The sequence below is a fragment of the Podarcis melisellensis genome (assembly GCF_964234715.1).
Source record: "Podarcis melisellensis genome assembly, chromosome: 14".
Taxonomy (NCBI): Eukaryota; Metazoa; Chordata; class Lepidosauria; order Squamata; family Lacertidae; genus Podarcis; species Podarcis melisellensis.
Genome location: NC_138546.1, coordinates 1,351,536 through 1,373,434, shown reverse-complemented (window position 1 = coordinate 1,373,434; position 21,899 = coordinate 1,351,536). Strand labels below are relative to the sequence as shown.

The following is a 21,899-nucleotide window of genomic DNA, read 5'->3' as shown; positions in this document are numbered from 1 at the left end:
CCGTGTGGGTGTTTGAGATCCTGTTCCCCCCTGCTCGAAACCCAACTCCTTCCACCCTCTCCGCAGGGGTTTTTAATGGACCTCTTTCTCAGCGTGGGGCAGCCACCTCCACGAGCCTTCTGCCCCATCTTAACAGCTCCTTCGGCTTCAGCAAATACAGGATCGCACCCTAATCATTTATTTTTTTTAAGGGAGGGGGGAAACCAAGACGACAAAAGAAAGGCAGAGCGCGGGTTGTTTTTTCGTTTTGTTTTTCAATTGCTTTTTTTATGAAAAAGGATCGCACATAATTCGGCAACAAACAGAATGCAAAAAAGGGGGGTGCGAATCGAAAACATAAAACAACAGGGAGGGAGAAAGGGACAAAAAACCTGGCTCCTTTCCTCTCGATTGTCTGCAAAATATCCTTGTGTTCCATAGAAGGCAATGGGCAGTTAAGTGCTTTCTATTTAACATTCACATAAATTCTCTCTTTCTCTCTCTTTCTTTCTCTCTCTCTCTCTCTCTCTCTCTCTGCATCTCTCTTCAAACATCTGCTCACGCAAGGTTTGCTTCCACAGATACAGTACGCAGTTCGTGTGTAAGCAACGTTTTGGATCTCCTGTTTCCCCTGTGTTCTCTCTCTCTCTCTCTTTTTACAGTCACAATCCAACGGGAAATAAAAAATAAGACTCTAAATGTCAGACTGTGTTTTGCTTTTATAATTTCATAATTTTTTTTCACAGTTTTTTTTAAAAAAAGTTTATATATTTATATATATTTATATATTTATACTTTATATTTATAATTAAAAAGTTGAATCCATTTTTGCTTCTTCTCTCCCCCCCCCCCTCTCCTTTCCTTTCTCTGTTTTTAAAGTTTTGTTTTGTTTTCTTTAAAGAGCTTATAATACAGGGATGGTGGGTGTGGGTGTGGGTGTGTGAGTGTGAAAGGGGCACATTGCGAGTCTTTTGGTACATTAAAACTGTACAGAGTGACTGATGTTGCTTTTAGAAATATTATCCACCAAAGTCTTCGGAAAGCCGGGAGAAGGCAGGCAGTACAGCACCACTGTGGTTCTTTAAAAGGAGGGGATTGCAAAATTTCGGGAGATGGGATGGCGCCTCTCTCCACGGCTACAGGTCTGTGGTATTTCTCTTTGTACCAGGTAGTTTTAAAAAAAATACATCTGTCCGAGTAAAGTGAAGTAACTCCCCTCTGTAGTGTTCGAATTGTACACTCTGTTCAGGGCAGAAACAATCGTGGCGTCTTGGGCTTGTAGTGTGTGAGGTTTCTTAAGTGCAAAAACACTGTGTCGTCATTCGAGTCCTCTGCCTCCGTCCCTCAAAACCAACCTACTCTCTGGTCGTCCCTACTTAAAGTGGGCTTTTTACCCTGCAAAGTCCAGAGCTGTTGACCCAGAAAGGGAGGTGGAAAATGGCAGAGATCCAGGGGCGAATTAATGGACACTCAAAAAAAACTTTGGGGGAGGAAAACAATCTGATTCGGCATGTGCTGGGTCTGCACTTAGCTCAGCGCAGGATCCCGCCATCCTGCAGGGGGCGGGAGGGAGGAGATGTGAGGTTTCTGCAAGTGCCAGTCTCCTCCTTGCCCTTCGTAAATAGTGCCAAGGGGGGGGGGCACGGAGAAGTGGGGTGGGAAGCGAGCTGAGGCATCTCGTTCTGTGTGGACATCTTCAGAAGGCAGCTCGCCGGGTCCAGAAGACGTAAAAAAGAAAAGAAAAATAGGAGGAGGGAAAAGTGTTTTTCTGGGTTCCTGAAGAGGCAGCAGCAAATTGACCAGCAGCAAAACACGATTCTTCTCCTCCCAAACTATTATTTAGAGAATATCTGATGTTTCCAAGCGACTTACATTCAACTTGCACGAGGAAGGGAAATGCTGTTGTTTGGGAGACAATCCCCCAATGGTTGGAGAAGTGGGGCTGGCCCAAAAATAGAGGGGGGGGTTTCTCCCCATGCTGTGAAAATGGTTCAGCACCTTATCTCCTCGCCCGTCCGCTTAGCTCCTCGTAACCTAAGAGGGATGTCGGCCCACAGTTCTTTGCGCCCAAGCGACCCAATGCCCCTCTTGCGACTGGAGATTTCAGGGCTGCTCCCCTGTATCAGTTCCCTGCTAGAGAATGGAGAGGAGGTCCTTTGAGGAGAGAGAGTCAACAACGAAGTGTTCCTTAACTGGCAGTCAACGCACGGTTTGCCCCCTCCCTGCCCTGGCAAAAGTCGGCTGGCGAGGGAAGGTGGGACAGGTCGCCTTGGAATGGGAAAGTCCAGAAAAAAACATGACCAGTGTCCTGAAATATCCTATGGAAGTCTGAACCCAAGGGAAAAGTTCAGGGGTTGTGGCCACAAAGCCAAGGGGCAGAATCCGATCTGCCATTTCTTCTCCTGCAAATCTGTTCCCTTCTTCTACAGGAGAGACAAGCGGTTGGATCTCAGCTGATTTCGGGAAATCCCTTTGGGCAAGGCGAACCTCTTTCGTTTTACGGAACCTGTCTTGTCGCAATGCGGCTGTGCGCTTAAACAATCATGCTGTCGTCGGAAACAGGCACATTAACTTCTCTTCTGCCCCACTCTGCTCCCTCCCCCCCCCCCACGGACAGGGGTGGGCGGGCTGTATTGATCCAAATGCTTTGGGACTGTCGGGGTGCCTCCCGGAATTCCCTTTCCCAGAAGCGGTTAGCAGATGACCGGCACCCCGTCCGTGTTGAAGATCATGCCCGTGGTGGGCTCGTACGTCCCCGCTAGGTAGTAGAGGTCCTCGCTGTCCTGGTACTTCTTGGTCTTCAACATCTGCTCGTACTCCTCCAGGTCGACCACCAGACATTTGTGCGAGATGGTCTGGACGTCGTTCTCGTCCACGTGCGAGGACTGGTACAGCGCTCGCTGGGGGAGGAATGGAAAAGGGAGAGAGAGAGAGAGAGAGAGAGAGAGAGAGAGAGAGAGAGAGAGAGGAGAGAGAGTTAGCAGGCAGTTTGGAACACACCTCTGGGCTGCGGGTACCCAAAGCCAAAGCTTTGGAGAAGGGGGGGGAATACCAGAACCGGTCCACCTATTGGACAAAATGAGGCAATGGCCTCAGGCAGAGGGAGGCTCACTCCCCTCTTGGTGGTGGCAGGGAATCTTGGCTTCTTTTGGTTCCTTAGGCCTCTTAAGTACCTATCCTGCATAGGACTGGCAGGAGATACCAGACAGCCTCGCTAAGAGAAATGGTGGCCCTCCTCACAGTGGCCATAGATAGTTTAACAGTTTTCATCTGGTGCCTAAAGATATTGCTGCTGCTGCTGTTGTTATATTGAAGGAGCGTCTCCACCCCCATCGGTCAGCCCGGACACTGAGGTCCTTCTGGCGGTTCCCTCCCTGCAAGAAGCAAGGTTACAGGGAACCAGGCAGAGGGCCTTCCTCGGTAGTGGGGCCCACCCTGTGGAACACCCTCCCATCAGATGTCAAGGCACAACTATCTGACTTTTAGAAGACATCTGAAGGCAGCCCTGTTTAGGGAAGTTCTTAATGTTTGATGTTTTATCATGTTTGAATATTTTGTTGGGAGCCGCCCAGAGTGGCTGGGGAAACCTAGCCAGATTGGTGGGGTAGAAATAATTTATTATTAATTATTATTATTATTATTAAACTGATATACTGCCCTATATATACCTGGAGGTCTCAGGGCGGTTCACAGAATAAGAAGGATTCATGTGGGAGACCCTTTTCATTTTGGTGGTAATGCATCAGTTGGGTAATGTAATAAAGGCACCAGGTGAGCCTCCCCAGGGAAAGCATTCTGCAAATGAAGAGCCGCCCCAGAGGAAAGCCCCCCCCCCAACAATCTTCAGGAAGGAGCACAGCTCTGCGAGGAGTGGAGAGACCCTGGAACACGTCCCAAAGACCAGTCCAACCACCCACACCAGCTGCCTTCTCTTACAGCCAGATGGGCGGAGTATAAATTCTTCATCAGCCAGTGTGGTGTAGTGGTTAAGAGCGGTGGACTCGTAATCTGGGGAACCGGGTTCGATTCCCCGCTCCTCCACATGCAGCTGCTGGATGACCTTGGGCCAGTCACACTTCTCTGAAGTCTCCCAGCCCCACTCACCTCACAGAGTGTTTGTTGTGGGGAAGGAAGGGAAAGGAGAATGTGAGCCGCTTTGAGACTCCTTAAGGGGAGTGAAAGGCGGAATATCAAATCCAAACTCTTCTTCATCATTATTATTATTATTACACACCTCCATGAAGTCCTTCCTCTGGCTGGAGGCCTGGAGAGCGGTCGAAAGGCTCCTGCTGGATTTCTGATCCCAGCGCTGGCACCAAGCAGAGTGATGGGGCGGTTGGGGTTGGCGAGGAGAGGAACAAGAAAGGGAAAGCGAGATTAGGAGGCGAAGCCCAGAACTGTTCAAATCATTTTAACATTTCAAAACTTGACTTCCCTCCCCCTCTTTCTGGGGTTCCTTAAAAGTTATTTTTAAATATCTTTTGCATATCCAAATCCATTTAATTTTCTTGCTCATTTATCTACTTTAAATATATACTCTTACATAACTGCAGGTTATTACAATAATCCTACCAATGTTGTTTTTATCTGTTTGCAATTGATGTGTGAATATTCAATACACCATTCGTTTATAAAAAGTCTGTTATCTTGATTTCTTATTCTTCCAGTAAGTTTCGCTCCAGGCTAATATATAGAGACCGCCACCCATCGAGCAAACCCCCTGGCGATTCTTCGCTCATTTCTCAAGGTATCCTCGGTTGATGGTGCTGTGAGATCATGCCTGGATCTCCTACCTTGCCTTCGTTGAGCTTCTTGCCAGGGTTGGTTTCTTCCGGATGGTAAAACCATTTCACTCGGACAACCATGTTGTTCCCCCAGGATTCCCACATGCTCTGGATGCGGCCGATGTAGGGCAGGTTGGGGCGGCCGGCCGACAGGAAGACGGCGCAGTCTCCGATGCGGATGATCTCCTTTCCACGGACAATGGCCTTGTAGAAGAGCTTCCGGGCTTTCCCCTTCATCCCACGCCTCTGTGGAATCGAGAGAGAGAGCAAAGTGGCGTGAGCTCAGAGTCTCTACACATGTTTTTTTTAGTGTATGCGTTCGGGTTCATTGATAGCTTAAGGATGTAAAATTGAGTACAGTGGTACCTCTGGATGTGAACAGGAATTCGTTCTGGAGCCCCGTTCGCACCCTGAAGTGAACGTAACACGCATCTGCGTGTCTGCACGTGCGCGGATGGCGTTTTACCCCTTCTGCGCATGTGCGTGACGTCATTTTGAGCGTCTGCGCATGTGTGAGCGGCGAAACCCAGAAGTAATGTGCTCCGTTACTTCTGGGTCGCCGCAGAGTGTAACTCAAAAATATTCATCCCAAAGCTACTTCAACCTGAGGTATGACTGTACTTCAAATTGTAAAACAGAAAATTTAATATATATAAAATTTTCTGCTTTACAATTTAAAGTACAGTGGATGCTCGGGTTGCGAACGTGATCTGTGCGGGAGGCACGTTCACAACCTGCAGCATTCGCAACCTGCAGCACTGCGTCTCAGCATGCGCAGGTTACGATTCGGCAGTTCTGTGCATGCGCAAAGTGTGATTTAGCGCTTCTGTGCATGCACAACCGCAGAAACCCAGAAGTAACCTGTTCCGGTACTTCCTGGTTTCAGTGCGTCCATAACCTGAAAAAACGCAACCTGAACTGTCTTTAACCCGAGGTATGACTGTACTCATTTTTACATCCTTAAGCCATCAACAACTTCCGTTCTTCTCCTTCCATGGTTCATTTTGCATATCATAAATTCCTGCATATTTTACAGAAACGATACCATTCAGTATTCCATTATTACATCCATCATAACTTATTTACACTGAGGTCCAGCTCCGAGGGCCTTCTGGCAGTTCCCTCCCTGCGAGAAGCGAGGTTCCAGGGAACCAGGCAGAGGGCCTTCTCGGTGGTGGCGGCCGCCCTGTGGAACGCCCTCCCATCAGATGTCAAGGAAATAAACAACTATCTGACTTTTAGAAGACACCGGAAGGAAAGTTTTTAAAGTTTTATGTTTTATTCTGTTTTTAATACTCTGTTGGGAGTTGCCCAGAGTGGCTGGGGAAACCCAGCCAGATGGGCAGGATATAAATAATATATTATTATTGTTGTTGTTGTTATTCGCCAAGGCTGTATTTACATTCAATCACATCCTGTGTAATGCAACCTTTGTAATGTGCGCTAAGATAAAACCCCTGAGAAAGTGGGGGGGGGGCAAAAGGTCCCAGCCGAAGACGCAGAGATAAAAGGAAAGACCCCCTGGCAGGAGAAGGAGCTGACCTGGGTGGGCTTCCCAAACCACTTCCAGAGCTGCCTCGCAGGCAGGAAGGCCGCAATCTTCGGCCGGTTCTCCACGGAGGGCAGCCTCTGCCGCTTGGCCAGCTCCTTGGTAGTGGGCAGGTGGATCCCCTCGCGCTTCTTGGGGCGGGTCTTGCCCCCCGCCTGCTGTTGCTGCTGCTGTTTCTGCACCGCTTGCTGCTCCTGTTTGGGGCTTTGGGGGTTTGTGGCTGATCGAGACTTCCCCGCTTGCTTGGCCGCCTTGGCGGGGAGGGTCTGCTGGGCGGACGAGGCCCCCACCTGGGAGTCGGCCGCCTCGTCGTCTGAGCTGCAGGAGGAGTCTTCGTCCGTGGCGGAGGAAGACGACGACGAAGAGGAGGAAGAGCTGGAGCTGGAGGACGAGGAGGAAGAAGTGGAGGACGACGAGGAGGAAGAGGAAGAGCTGGAGCTGCTAGAAGAAGAGGAGGATGAGGAGTTGGAGGAGGAGACAGGCGTGGAGGCCCTCGAGCTGGCTGAGCTGCTGTCGGGGGCTCCCCCTCCGTTCTTCTCCGCCTCCTCCTCCCCTTCCGAATCGGAGCTGCTGCCGCTGCTGTTGCTTTCCGACTCGTCTCCTGCCGGCCCGGCCTGCGCCTTCTCCTCTTGTTGCTTCGCAGAGTTCTCTCCGGAGCCAGCAAACTTCCCCCCAAAGTTCGGGGCCGGAGAGTCGCTGCTGGCCCCCTTGGCCCTGGACGCTTTCTGCCGCTTGGCGTCGGCCACGGGGGTGTAGCTCAGTCCCAGGATGCTTTTGGTCTCCCTCCTGCCGGCCAGGCTGGAGCTGCCCAGCATCCGCATGGCCTCCTTCGTCTTCTTGGTTTTGGGAGACATCACTCCTTCATGGTCCAGCTTGATGAGGATATCGCTGTCGGGGATCTTCCTCTGGGCTTTGGCGGCCGATCCAAACTCTGTTGACTCCTCTGCAGATTTCTCCTTCTTGGACCGGGCTTTGCCAGATGAGATGTCCGAAGAGCTGAAGGCCCCCAGGACACCCGGGATCTCGGCATAGGACTCATCCCCCCGGGTGTTGCTGAACGCTGGAGGCTGGAAGGCAGGCTGGGCCGGGCCGGGCACCTTGGAGGAGAGCTTCACTTTGCTGCCTTTGCCGTGACGTTTTTCTTCTGTCTGGGAGGAGGTCCTGGCGGCGATCTGCTGCACTTTCTTTGAGCCTTTTGCGCTTTGCTTGCTAAGGCAAACGGGCTTCTCCGGCACGAGGGATGGGCTTGTTGAAGCTTCCCCCTGGCTTGCTTCTTCCTTGAGGACAGCATCTTCTGGAAAGCAGAAAAAGTAAAATTAAAACAATTTTTGGGGAAAAGGCCTTTGCCCGAGGCCAGAGTGCTTCTGCTCTGGATCCTGGAAGGATGTTGTCAAACAATGAGGCAGGCTTCTCCAGATCCCCTGGCCCCCGGCCCCCAACCTGGTACCCTTCTGATCATTGTTGGGACTCCAGCTCTCCCACAGTGCTCCAGCCACTGGCTGTGCTATGGCTACAGCTGATGGGAATCATAGCCCAGCAAAAGATCTGGAGAACATCTGGATTGGAGAAGGCAGAGCTGAAGACCCAGGCACAGAAAGAGGTGAGTGAACAGAGACCTCTCTTTCAAAGTACTATAGTGTTACAAAGGATGCAGAAACTGACATGTATAACGAACGCATTAACTCCGTTATCTGCATATATTATAATGTGATGTTTGAGAGTGCCCTTCCAAGATCCATCTTGGACTGCAGTTCAGTTGACTGTCATACACACAGAGAGGTGTAGAGATGCCCAGGTACATATGGAAGAAAATCCTAGTTGATTTAATCATGTGAGTACAATAGTTTTGAAGGAGAAAAATGTTCCCTCCCTATGCTTTTAGATGCCATGACTATGTATGCTCTCTGCAGACACTCTTCTGAGAAGGAGCATTCCTGCCCGCAAAAAAAGCAATGCTCTTCCAAGGTAGCCTCTGCCATTTACAGTGTGTTGCCTCATTAACTGGAGGTGCCTTTTCAGTCAATCGAAAGCTTTTTAACACGACAATCAGAAATTTTTGCTATTATTATTACATAATAGCAGTCCCAGTCTAGGACTCAAGGCAGCTTAGAACACATTGAAACAACATAGATGAAATACAAAAAAGCTAAAAACAGATCCAATGTAATCATTTAAAAGCAATTAAATAGAATTAAAACACTATAAAAGCTTATCTTTTAAAATAGAGGCAGTAAAGGGCCTTTCCTTAAGAAACAGCTCCTGAAGGCATGTTGGAATAAAACAGTCTTCACCTCCCGGTGGAAGGACAACGAAGAGGGAGCCAGTCTGGCTTCCCTAGGCTGGGAGTTCCAAAGTTCCCAGCTACGGAGAGGGCAGAATGCAGAAGGTCCCAGGTTCAGTTCCCAAAGGCATCTTCAAGGAGCAGATGATGGGAAAGAAATCCTTCCCTCTCTGTTTCTGACCCTGGAGAGCCACTGGCAGCTCCTGACTCCAACTCCCATTGGCCTGGGCTAGACTAACCTGGCCTAAGGCCGTTTCTCGCATTCCCCAGGGTTTCGCCCTCATTATTTCCACCCGCTAAAGAAGCTGCTGCCTCGTACCAGCTTTCTGTTTGGTGCTTGGTTTTCTCCCACGCCCTTTGCCTTTGGACGCCGCTGGCTCCTCGGACCCCGTGCCACTGCCCTCCTTCCCTTCCCCGGTATCCTTGCTGGACTTGCGGCTGCGGCGTTTTGTGCTGGGCACCAGGAGGGCGGGAGATGGCTCAGCACCTGAAAGAGACCAACAGCTATTCTTGCCATGCGCTGCAAAGACTCAACACAGAGAGAGACACACACTCCACTCCCCCCAGCTCAGCAAGGGTTTATTCAAACTGAGACTCCCACCTGTGGAGGGAATGCAAGCAAGTGTTCAATGTGGGGCAGCCAGCAGCTCAGAACCTGAATGGTGCCACTACCGAGAAGGCCCTCTGCCTGGTTCCCTGTAACTTGGCTTCTCGCAGGGAAGGAACCGCCAGAAGGCCCTCGGCACTGGACCTCAGTGTCCGGGCTGAACGATGGGGATGGAGACGCTCCTTCAGGTCTACTGGGCCGAGGCCATTTAGGGCTTTAAAGCTCAGCACCAACACTTTGAATTGTGCTCGGAAACGTACTGGGAGCCAATATAGGTCTTTCAAGACCGGTGTTATGTGGTCTCGGCGGCCGCTCCCAGTCACCAGTCTAGCTGCCGCATTCTGGATTAGTTGTAGTTTCCAGATCACCTTCAAAGGTAGCCCCACGTAGAGCGCATTGAAGTCCAAGCGGGAGATAAGTAGAGCATGCACAACGCTAGCAAGACAGTCCATGGGCAGGGAGGGTCTCATCCTGCATACCAGATGGAGCTGCCCTGGACACAGAATTAACCTGCGCCTCCACAGACAGCTGTGAGTCCAAAATGACTCCCAGGCTGCACACCTGGTCCTTCAGGGGCACAGTTACCCCTTTCAGGACCAGGGAGTCCTATTCTGCAACAGAAGGGCCAAACTCACACTGGATCTTGTAATCAGGCGGAAGGAGCCGGATGTGGGACAAGGGAATCCGGCCGGTGTCGCCATCATCAAACTCCACTGTTATCAGATCCCCGTCTTCCTCCTGATCATGAGCACCTTTGGATAGAAAAGGAAATGATTGTCGTCAGAACACACACACCTTCTGACTGGCAAATTCACTCTGCAGTCTTTGGTGAGGTACTTCACCAAAACCTAGTTGAAAGTCAAAGTCCATTGCATTAAGTGGATCACAAATATCTACATGCTTTCTGACACTTCCAATGGACATTCCCTTGCAGAAGCCATGCTGGTTCTGCTTCAACAAGGCTTGTTCTTCTATGATGATTTACCCTTAACAATCCTCCCCATTTTCCTGGAACTGACGTTAACCTAGCCAGCCTATAATTTCCAGTCCATGCCCCCACATCCCAGATCCCTTTTCTAAAAGCAATTGGTGTTACATTGGCTACTTTCCAGTACTGTTATGGAGGCTGAGGGACAAGTTGATTATTTTTGTTAGTTAAAATTTCACATTTAAATTCAGACCCATCCAGGCCCAGTGTTTATTTTGTCAGTAAGGCTTGGCACTTCATCTCATATCACCACCACCTGCCTCTTCCTAAGACTGTCTTCCTGCAAAAGGCACTGGGATCTTCTCTATAATTTTTGCTATGAAGACAGATGCAAATAATTCCTTCTCTGCTACCTCCTTATCTTCCTATAGAGAAGGGTGGATAAAAATAAATGATTTTATTTAAATCAGATTTTTTTAATTTAAATCAGATTTTTAAAATGAAATGCTTTTGGAGGAAAAATCTTTCTAAACATAGCTTTCTATTTAAGTTACATTCTAGTCTGAAGGCTATTCATCAGGAAATAAGGATTTGTTTTAAGTTTTTCATGTGTTAAAACTCAGTCCAAGTTCTTTTTTTAAAATGCTTAACCACATCACTTAACAAACATGGATACATATGCTATAATGTTATTGTTTTAGCTAAAAAAATTGTTTAAATTGTCACTAATGATTATTTTTCTCCTTCTGATAAAGAACGGCAGAAAAGTTGTTCAAATATAAACAGTTAACTTATTAAAACTCACAATAATTTCATAATTATCGGCCTATGTATTTCTAATAGTATAACCAAATCAGTAGTTTTTGATATAACTGTAAAAACTACTCTCAAAATTTATTATTCCAAAAATGAAACCTTCATCTGGTTGTAAATATTAAGATTATGCCAGCAAGGATGAGTCTTTCTGCTAAAAAAAAGATTTTTTAAAAAAATCAAGTCTTACTGACTAGTGATTTAAATCAAATCCACCCTGCTTTAGAGCACCTTTGACTCCCTCGTCATCTGACTGAATTACGGTCTCACCTCGTACAACTGTCCCTGGGTAGAGGCAACGATACTGCTGGCTCCAGTAGGCGGCGATTCTCGTGCCTTCCGGGAGGAATCGCACCGAAGGAGGTTTCACGTCAATGATCTGTGCAGAAGAAAGCATCCGTTAACTCTTGCTTTTTGCCCTGTGTGGTAGGTCAGGGGTGAGCAAAAGGTAGATCAGGGTGGCAACACGAGAACAGGGCCTTTTCGGTAGTGGCTCCCTGTTTGTGCAATGCTCTCTCCCCAGAGGCTCACTTGGCACCATCATTACATGTCTTTAGACGCCAGGCAGATACATTCCTCTACAATAAAGCCTATGGCTCTTAACTACCTTTTATCCTTTCAATGTTTCTGGGGCGGGGGGAGTTTCTCATTTTTAACTGAATTTATCTGGTTGTATTTTGTACTGTTAAGTCACTTGGGGACTTTTTGTATTTGTAGAAAGCAACTAAGAAATCTAATAAATAAGAATAAAAGCCGGAGCTCCACCAACACCAGCCCAGGTGTCTTGTGAAGCCCCTTCCTCCTCTTCCCCCCTCCTTTCCCCAAAGGCAACATGGAGCGTCCGTCTTCCTAGAAAACTAAGGGGTCCCACTTACTGCCTCCTGCAGTAGCTGCTCCAGACAATAAATGTGGGGCCGGTTTCCTCGCTCTCCTTCCACCACGACTCGGTATCTGAAACGCACAAACCCAAAAAGCAACAGTGAGGGAGGAGGAAGAGGAGGAGGCGAAGAAATATCGAGAAGTCAAAACAAAACCATCAGAGAGAGATTTTTGATGCCCAAGAACGCTTTGCAAGCCGGTTTCCTTGGGAAACAATTGCTTCGGGCCAATCTGTGCAGAATGGCAATTCGAGCTACCCAATTTCCAGTTGCAGGAGGAGATATTTATCAAGCTGGAAATATTTGCAGCTGGTTCATTGTTTTTAAGCCAGAGATTATGGGTGGAGATAAACAAAAAAAAGCTGTCTTTTGGCCCCAAAGTCAGAAGCAGTGGATATTTAATCAATTTTATAATGAATGATTTTAGAGTGCTGTTTGTGCTGTACTTTTGTACTGTTTTATTGTTGTTAGCCGCCCTGAGCCCAGCTTTGGCTGGGGAGGGCGGGATATAAATGAAATTTTTTTATTATTATTATTATTATTATTATTATTATTATTATTATTATTTAGTGGCACTAATTGGAAACAGATAGAAATAGACCCAAAACTACAAAGCTAGATCTGTTTTTTTAAAAAATTAAGAGTCAGAGGCTGTCATGGCATTTAGCATGTGGCTCGCTTTTGCACGAAGCCTGCTAGAACTATTGCTGCGAATGTATGCAGGCACCAAGGCGTGCTATTCTGCGCTTAAGAGCACCATATAAAAGCCCAAACTCAGCATTGATCAAAGCTGGGTGACCCAATTCAAAAATCCTGAGGATCCATGTGCTTTTACCTCCCCCCTTCCAGGCAGCCTCCTTTATCGCTACCGTCCCTTATCTCCCTCCTGATCGCTTGCTGATCAGCCGATCAGCAGCTTCGTTTCAACACTCCCTTCCCTCTTTCTTTTTTTAAAAAAAAGCACGATCTGCTTTTCACCCCTGGAAAATTTGGCTCCAGGGACCACGCACAGACATTTCTCCTTACATTTTAGGAGGAAAAGCGTGCGTCTTGTGGAGCGAAAAATACGGTAAGTCACAGGCAGGAATCTCGGTGGGGCATTTCCATGTCCACCACCCCCAGGGATCAGAGAACTTTGGCCTTAAGATGTTGCTGGACAGCAACTTGAAAGGCGCCATGACTTTCCAAGCGTGTGGCGCCCGTCCTTTTTCTTACATGTCAGGAGAGTGGACGGTCTTCACGTGGCCGGCGTAGAGGAGCTTGTCATCCATGGGGATGAGGACTCTCAAACCATCCTTCAGCTCGTCTTTGTCGATGATGCAAGAACGGGGGGCTGGAGGGCGACAGAGGGAGGGAAGGGGAGAATTAGCAGCATTTTCTTTCTTTCTTTTTTAAAATAATTTTTATTAAGTTTTCCATTTAACAATCCAATCATATCACATGAATTATTCCAAATTATACCAATACATATTATGTAGTCCGAATATTTTGCCAAATTTTAAATTTTGTTGGGGGTTGCCATGTTTCGAGCTCAGTGAGGGTCCAGTCATCTCGTATTTCTGCTGCTTTTGATGTTCAGAAATCCCACCTTCCAGTCTTCTTGTTGTTATCATTTTTCTTCTTAATAACCTCTGAGTTGTTTCACGAAGTAGCAGCATTTTCAAAGGCAGCAGAAATCTGCACCCATGTGACTTATGGCATACGCAGCCTTCTCCTTTTTATTTTTATTTTTACATACATACAAAGAAGTTCCATGCACTGGGCCGGCCAGCCAGGTGATGTCTTAAGGCATGAATGAGACTGATGGTACCAGCAGGAGGATTTGGGGCTCACTTTAAAGGGGGCCAAGCTCTTCCAGCCTCGTGTTCTCAGAGGAGCCAACCAGATGCCTTTGGGAAACCCACAAGCAGGATCCGAGCACAAGAGCAACTCTTCCCTCCTGGGGTTTCCGGCACCTGGCATTCAGAAACATTGATGCCCTCAATTGTGGAGGCAGAGGAGCAGAGCCATCCTGGCAGAGGAGCAGAGCTATCCATAGCCCTCTCCTCTCCTCTGAATTTGTCTAATTCTCTCTTAAAGCCATCCAAGTTGGTGGCCACACTGCCTCCTTGTGGCAGGGAGTTCCGCTGTCTTTGAAATGACGTTCCCGAACTACATCTGATAGCACTCCCTGTAACTGCCGGGCGAAACTGAAGGATCACAACGATTATGCCAAAATGGTTAAAGTAACCGGAAGAATAAGAAATCGGGAAGACCAAAATTTTAATAAGGAACGGGGGAAACTGATAACTTATCTTAAAGACCATTGTAAACAGTGAAAATCGTTAGTAGGATTGGAATGATCACTTGTAGTTTAATGGTGAATTTTGGACACAGTGGAGAGGTAAATATTTGGACCATCATAAAAGATGCAGGAGAAAATGATTAATAATAGGACCCACAAAGGGGACGAGGGAAGTCCAAGAGATTCCTCGCAATCTGGTTTTTGTGATCTGTGTTCGATATATGACTGCAAGATTTTAATCTGAAAAACCAAATAAATTTTTTTAAAGGATCACAAAGATGGCTACCCCCAGCCCCGCAAAATAATAATAAATAATAATAATAATAATAATAATAATAATAATAATAATAATAATAATGGAGGTGAGGGAGAATACAAACACTCCACGCGGATTGAAAGTTATTGGAACTGTTTGCAGCCTTTTGGACGGGGCAGGAAGAAATCTAAGGAACCAGGAACTGTCTCTCACCCGGAGTCAGCGGCCTCTCCAGGAGCAAACTGAGTGGCACATTCTCATCCTCTGAGAAGCTGCTGTCCTGGTTGGGCTCAAAATCCTCTTCGGCAGCCATGCTCTCCATCAGTTTGCTGACGGCGCCTCCTTTCCCTCGGTTCTGGGCAAGGGACAAAGAAATGGGGGTCAGCAAAAACCCTTCTGCCAAGACCCACAGCCCTGGCGCAGAACTTTTCCTGAAGCACCAAGTCTCCTCTTCCTCCCCTGCAACCCCTGTTCCATCCTCTAGCTTTTCCAGATCTCTCCGTTATCTGTGTTTATTTCCCTCCCCTCAACTGAATCAGCGCAGTGGTTTGTGAAGGGCGCCGAGATTGTCTAGAGGACCCCGATTCTCCTTGCGGAGCCACAATCCCTAGGATTTACACAAAACAAATGCAATACCGTGAAAATCTCTGAAACGAGAAGTAATCGACTAGAAATATTATCTTATAGAATTAAACTAAATAACAAAAATCAAAAAGTTTAAGGGGAAAAATTAGAAAACCTAGAATTGAACAAAGCCTTAACAGGTTGCCGGCTACAAACCTTGTTTCATTCAGTTTCCTCAGAAGGAAATAGAGAAATCATAAACCTTAAATGACCAAATTCAAAGAAAGGGGGTAAATCTCCCAAAAATTCTGAAGTACTATAATCCTAGCTTGACCTAGGTGAAACAAAGCGCACTAATAAAGGATTGAGGACTCAGACGTAAAGTTTCTAAAACTGAGTTTACAAAAAAGGTTTGAAAACCTAAACGGCAAGTTTTAGACACAGCCCAACTTGAAGAAAGCCAAGCACAGTAATAAAGAGTTGAGAACTCAGCTGTGAAAATTTTTGTATTGCCTTTACAAAAAGGTTTTTTAAAAAACCTAAATGCACAAATTCGAAGAAAGGAATACAAGATAATCCGTTTTAGATTTTAAACAAACTCAAGAACAGGGCTATCCCGGTTGGTTTCTGTGTGTTGCCACTGTACAGTCTTAGGGAATGTGTTCAGAAAGGACTTGTAACGGTGTCCTACATGCCAGGTAATGAAATTCCTGCTGATTTATTGTCCAAGGTTGTTCCAAGGGATCAACACTGTACCTATGAACAGAAACTGGGTTTGTACTGAGATTGTACTGACACACTGCCCAGTGGAGTTCACAGAAAGGAGGAGGATGTTAGTTTCTGTGAGTTGCCACTGTGCAGTTGCTTGGAGTCACAGGACTCTGTTTTGCATTCCAGAGATCCCAGGCTATCGGAAGTCTCACGGAAGACAGGAGACGGATGTGATGTTACTGGTTTCCTGTTCCTTTGTGTTTCAGTTGCTCTCTGCTCTCACAGAGAGAGGATGTTTCTTTTCTGTCTGCGTAGTTAGAAATAAAATGCTCTTTGTGATGTAGCTCATACTATCTCGGCTCCTTCCCTGCGTGCTGGATACTCTGCGTAATGGAGGAACGTGCTTGAAGCCTCATCAAAGGCTCAGGTCGTTAATCACGTCGGAGGACCCGACCGGAAGAGTCGCTCGGTCGAACACAAGTCCAACAATCCCTAGGGTAGATTATCAGCCATTCCCCTCTTCCGCCCAGGGAACTCTGGGAAATGAATAGGAGTCTCCTTGCAAACCTCAGCGCACGTAACCAAATACAGATCCCAGAATCCTTTGGGTGGGAGTCATGGCTGTTTTGCCACCGCTGTGCTTTAAATGTATGGTGTAAAGGTAAAGGGACCCCTGACCATTAAGTCCAGTCGTGGCCGACTCTGGGGTTGTGGTGCTCATCTCGCTTTATTGGCAAAGGGAGCCGGCATACAGCTTCTGGGTCATGTGGCCAGCATGACTAAGCCGCTTCTGGCGAACCAGAGCAGCACACAGAAACACCGTTTACCTTCCCGCCAGAGTGGTACCTATTTATCTACTTGCACTTTGAGGTGCTTTCGAACTGCTAGGTTGGCAGGAACTGGGACCGAGCAATGGGAGCTCACCCCGTCGCGGGGTTCGAACTGCCGACCTTCTGATTGGCAAGTCCTAGGCTCTGTGGTTTAACTCACAGCGCCACCCGCGTCCCTTTAATGTATGGTGTGGTAGTAGCCTAATTCTGGAAGGGGCAGAGATGCTTCTGCAGCCCCCTGTGTGGCTGTGGAGCAGAAGCACCCAGGGTGGCGCATGGGGGCTGCTCAGCACCTGCTCTGAGAAGGCTCCGGAAACGGCTACTGCTTCCCCAGGGGTAACCAAGACCCAGAAGATCAGGAAACGCCTCTGAGGATGGACTGGCTGCAGGGATCAGGGTGGCATTCCTTGGGGGTGCAATATACTAAGGGCCGGGAGCGCAGAAAAGGGGTCCAAAATTGCAGTGGGCACCAAATCAAGCTTGTCTTGGAACCTCACCTTCCTTTATTTTTCTATGGAATTCCAACCCATGGATGCAATTAGATCAGGGGTAGGCAATCTAAGGCCTTCTCAACCTGGCCCACAGACGGTCTGGGAATCAGCGTGTTTTTACATGACTAGAATGTGTCCTTTTATTTAAAATGCATCTCTGGGTTATTTGTGGGGCATAGGCATTCATTCATTCCTCCCCCCTAAAAATATAGTCCGGCTCCCCACAAGGTCTGAGGGACGGTGGACCGGCCCCCTGCTGAAAAAGTTTGCTGACCCCTGAATTAGATGCTTTCTGAAATCTCACAAGCCACCGGGGGGGACCCAAGTCCGGGGGCAGTTTGAGCAACCTTGACTGTCCCCCCCCACCCGATAACTAGCAAAACCAGAAGCCCATCATGCAAAACAGCAAAAACTGCAGAGTGAATTATGCAAAACAGCAGAAACGTGTGCAAATTCCCCCCCTCCCAACATTGATATTATTCAGAATAAATTATGCAAAACGGCAGAATGAATTATGCAAAGTAAGAGCGGGGGAATTTGCAGAGCTTCCCAGTATGAATACTTCAGATCTGACCTACACATTTTTTGTGGGGTAGGGGGAGAAGATGGTTGCTGAAGTGGATTCTACCACTTCGGACCGGGAGGGGGGTGGATGGAGGTGCTGTTTTCAAATGCTCCTCCACACACCTAAGAGGTGCTGCCAGCCCGTGTGAAGACCTCACCTCTTTCTTCACTTCTTTGGCTTTGGCCTTGGTTTTGCTTTTCTTGCTAGAGCCCAGGGAGCTGGTCAGGCTGCCTCGGGCGTCAGGCATGGAGCTGGCAATGCCCGGAGGCGAGAGGGAAGAGGACGAAGACGAGGAAGACGAGGAGGAGGAGGAGGAAGAGCAGAAGGGGCCTTCTTTGCTTTTCTTCTTCTGCACAACAGAAATAAGAAGGGAAAGAAAGTTCTCAGTCAATCAGTCTTGCTGGTCAGCAGGAAGGGAAAGGCAGCTGGTCAGCGAGTGCGACTCAAGAGGAGCAGGGGGAACGAAATCAGCCCGGGACCCCTATCCTCTTTTATCTTGCCCAGCCCTAGTCTCAGGTGTGGGGTGGCTGCCTGTGACTTGCTCCAAGGTGCGGGGAACTGCATTCTGCACATGCTCAAATGATGCTTTCTGCATAGGTTCTGGAACCGTTGACTACAGCTTATTACCGTGTAGTAATAATAAATTAATAATAATAAATTTTATTTATACCCTGCCCTCCCCAGCCAAGACCAGGCTCAGAGCAGCTAACACCAGGTATAAAAACAATTGATTAAAATACAACTTAGAAACATGATTAAAACACATTAAAATGCAGCCTCTTTTCAGCAGAAACTCAAATCAAAAACTTTTTGGGGATGAAAATGACAAATCTTCAAACAAGGCCAACTATCCAAACTGGTCCTACGAGGGCCAGAAAAAAGCCAGGGAAGACCCCAAAGAGGAGTTCCATCACAGAAGGAGGAAGGAAAAAAGGAAAAGGGGGAAAGGGATCAAGTTGATTCCAAGCCAAAGGCCAGGCAGAACAACTCTGTCTTACAGGTCCTGCAGAAAGAAATCAGATCCCGCAGGGCCCTGGTCTCATGAGAGAGAGTGTTCCACCAGGCCGGAGCCAGTGTTGAAAAGGCCCTGGCTCTGGTTGAGGCTAATCTGACTTCCTTAGGGCCCGGGACCTCTAGGGTGTTGCTATTTCTCAACCTTAAGGTCCTCCACGGGGCATACCAGGAGAGGCGGTCCCGTAGGTACCAGGGTCCTAGTAAAGGCAGGAGGTTTGTCTTTCAGCCCAGTTCAAGAGGACCAGAGAGCAAAGGTCTCTCATGGCATGGAGCCCTGGAGATGCTTGGACTAGTCGGTCGGACCTCATAAAAGGCGTTTGACGAGATGATGCTTTGGGTTCCTTCCAAAACACTACGGAAAACGGATGGCCGGCAGGCATAAATGAGCTGCCAGGAGATCAGACACCACAGAGCAGGCTACCCCAACCTGGTGCCCTCCAGATACAACCTCAGCCAGCAGGGATCATGGCCAGGGATGTTGGTAGCTGCTGTTGTCCAACCACTGGAGTTCACCAGACTGGGGATCAAGGTGGCCGACCAGGTGTGTGTGGGAAATCAGCAAACAGGATTCAAGCACAAGAGCAACTCTCCCCTCCTGCGGTTTCCAGCAATGGGTATTCAGAAGCATTGCTGCATCTGACCGTGGAGGCAGAGAAGAGGACCACCATGTCCAGCAGCCCCCAAAAGCCCTCTCTTCCCATGAATTGTCTAATCCTCTTTTAAAGCCCTCTCCTCACAGGGAATTTGCCATTTTCTTGGCCGGCCACACCCTGGGCCTTCCAACGATGAGAAACGAGGTGACAGGCAGGCTGAGATTCCTGCATTGCAGGGGGTTGGACTAGATGATCCTTGGTGTCCCGTCCAACTCTACCATTCTATGTGCGAGCCGTTGGCCAGGCCCTGTGGCCGCTTCTCTAAGAAGATCCCAAGACTCTACAGGTCAGTTCGCACGTGCATCAAAAACTAATACACCAACTCCTTGGCCAACTCAAGGCAATCGAATGCTTTAATTATGTTCTGCACCCCTGCCCTGTTTAAATATTATGCCTACACAGTCGTACCTTGGTTTTTAAACAGTTTAGTTCTCCTACGCTTTAGCTCCCAAATGCCGCAAACCCAGAAGTGAGTGTTCTGGTTTGCCAACTATTTTTGGGAGCTGAAATGTCAGATGGGGCTTCCAATTGGCTGCAGGAAGCTTCTGCAGAAGCTGCGCTCTGGTTTCCAAACATGTTGGAAGTTGAACGGATTTCCGGAGCGGATTCCGTTCGACTTCCGAGGTACGACTCTACTACAAACAGTCCCAGTCGCTACCTCCAACAAATTCACATACCTTTGGGTTTTATGTCTCGTTTCCCCCTGACAACAATCCATAATTGCATAGGGACTACAGTCATACCTCAGGTTACAGCCGCTTCAGATTGTGTTTTTTGGGGTTACGGACCGCCGAAACCCAGAAGTACTGGAATGGGTTACTTCTGCATTTCAGCGGTCGCGCATGCGCATGGGCAGAAGCGCCGAATCGCAACCCGTGCATGTGCAGAAATGGGTTTCGAACGCTGTGGGTTGTAAATGTGCATCCTGCACGGATCACGTTTGCAGCCCGAGTGTCCACTGTATGTATATTGTCGCCAAATCCTGTTTCCTAACACTGCATTTTGCAGAATTTTGTACAGCCTTTCCCTTTTACACCTCGTGGTTCGTACCTTGCTGAGCTCCTTCCTTTCTTTCCCTTTGCCTCCGTCTTTCTTGGGGCTGAGGGGCGTTCCCTTCACGCAGCGCCCAGCAGCTTTGGCCACAGGGGTCGAGCTGGTCTGCGCCGTGGAGGCCAGCCCGGCCGAAGAGGCCGTGGCGTCGTGGAGGAAGATCCGCTCGCTGCGCCGGCGGCTCCAGAGGTCGTCGTCGCTCGCCTCCAGCCCGAACTCGAAGCTCAGGTCCTTTGGGGACTTGAACTTCTTCAGCTTCCTGCTGCTCTTCTCGGATGCCATCTTGGCCCTCTCCAAACTGCCTGCGGAGGTCACGTCCATCGCGCTCCCTGGCTGGGCGCCCGGGGCACTTCCAGCTTCCACCAGCCCCTTCTTCCCACGCAGGAGGCCAGAGGGAGACTTCTTCCTGATCTTCACCTCGCTCTCAGAGTCCGTGTATTCAAACTCCGTCCCTAAACGTGGAGAAAAGGGACAGTCAAACCAAGCAACTCGACTGGACTTGGCAGGGTGCATTCCTGGTAAAGGGCCAAAATCTGCATTTTTGTTTCGGAAGTGCTATTACAGCGAAGGAGCAGGGCCTTTGCTGAGGTGGCCTCTGTAACGGCCTCTACAGCGGCCGGCTCCTCCCTATAAATATATATATATTTCAATTAAATTTTCTAAATTACATTTTGAAATATTCATTTAAACAACCTTAAATCAATGACTTCCCTTCTTCTCCTTCCGTAGTTCATTTTGCATACCATACATCCCTGCCTATTTTACATGAACTAACTAAACCATTCAGTAATCAATTGTTACATCCATCAAAACTTATTTACACCGTTGGATTTATCTTAACGCTACCAGCATTTTTTAAATAAACACAATAAACGACCAGCTCCTCCGTTATACGACCTTCGAAAAGGTCTTTCGGAGGCTGGCTTGATAGGTGACCGCTTTGACTCACTGTTTCCCAGCTGCTGAATTTGCTGCGAAGGTTTGATATTGTCCCATTGCATTTTTATGTAAACAGCCAAGAGGCTAGGAAAGGCAGTATATAACAATATTATATATTGTTCACAGCATAGCTTCAAGGCACCTGACAGCTCAGGAAGATGGCTTATGTTGCAAAAACACACATTGCACATTCCTCCCCACCCCCCGGGGAAAATAGAAAAAATATGAATTCTCAGACTTTGGCCTGTGTGTCAAAACATTCAGAAGACATCTGAAACAAGGGGAACTGCCCCCAAATTCTCTCTCTCTCTCTCCTCTTTGCAGATATTTATGTGGAAAAGGTTTGACTTTCAGGAGCTCGGACCTTATTTTGACATGCCTAGCCAGATGTTTAGAAAGTTAATGCTAGTTTTAATCTTGTTGCCTATTGCGTTATAAACGTTCTGAAGTTTTAAATAATTGTGGTTCATATTTGTTATTGATAACTTTACTGTTTCCTCTTCTTCTACAAACCTCTTGGAAGTTTGTAGAAGTTTGTTATGCTTCCCTCCCCTTATGGTTTTGATCTATGGGCTACTTTTAAAATGAGGCTGCATTTTAAGTTGCATTTTAACCTGTATTTTAAATTGGTCCCCCCCCCATTATGTTTTTACTGTAATTTTTACTGGTGTTAGCTGCCCTGAGCCCGGCTCTGGCTGGGGAGGGCAGGATATAAATAAAATT

The 21,899-nt window shown here is 47.9% G+C and overlaps 1 protein-coding gene across 3 annotated transcripts in view; it reads right to left on the bottom strand.

Moving 5' to 3' along the window:
* Positions 1–476: 476 nt before the first annotated feature.
* Positions 477–21,899, bottom strand: part of TNRC18 (trinucleotide repeat containing 18) — a 117,279-nt gene continuing 95,856 nt past the window's right edge. For 2 of the 3 annotated variants that reach the window (XM_081889022.1, XM_081889024.1), the window contains 12 exons: positions 20,238–20,689; positions 17,678–17,869; positions 14,573–14,714; positions 13,035–13,152; positions 11,817–11,892; positions 11,212–11,320; positions 9,836–9,952; positions 8,913–9,080; positions 6,306–7,606; positions 4,773–5,009; positions 4,214–4,288; positions 477–2,879 (listed from right to left, as the gene is read on the bottom strand). In XM_081889022.1, the coding sequence (XP_081745148.1) occupies positions 2,673–2,879; positions 4,214–4,288; positions 4,773–5,009; positions 6,306–7,606; positions 8,913–9,080; positions 9,836–9,952; positions 11,212–11,320; positions 11,817–11,892; positions 13,035–13,152; positions 14,573–14,714; positions 17,678–17,869; positions 20,238–20,689 (3,194 nt within the window). In that variant the 3' untranslated portion in view covers positions 477–2,672. The remainder of the gene's footprint in view (positions 2,880–4,213; positions 4,289–4,772; positions 5,010–6,305; positions 7,607–8,912; positions 9,081–9,835; positions 9,953–11,211; positions 11,321–11,816; positions 11,893–13,034; positions 13,153–14,572; positions 14,715–17,677; positions 17,870–20,237; positions 20,690–21,899) is intronic. The other variant, XM_081889023.1, reaches the window with a different exon arrangement.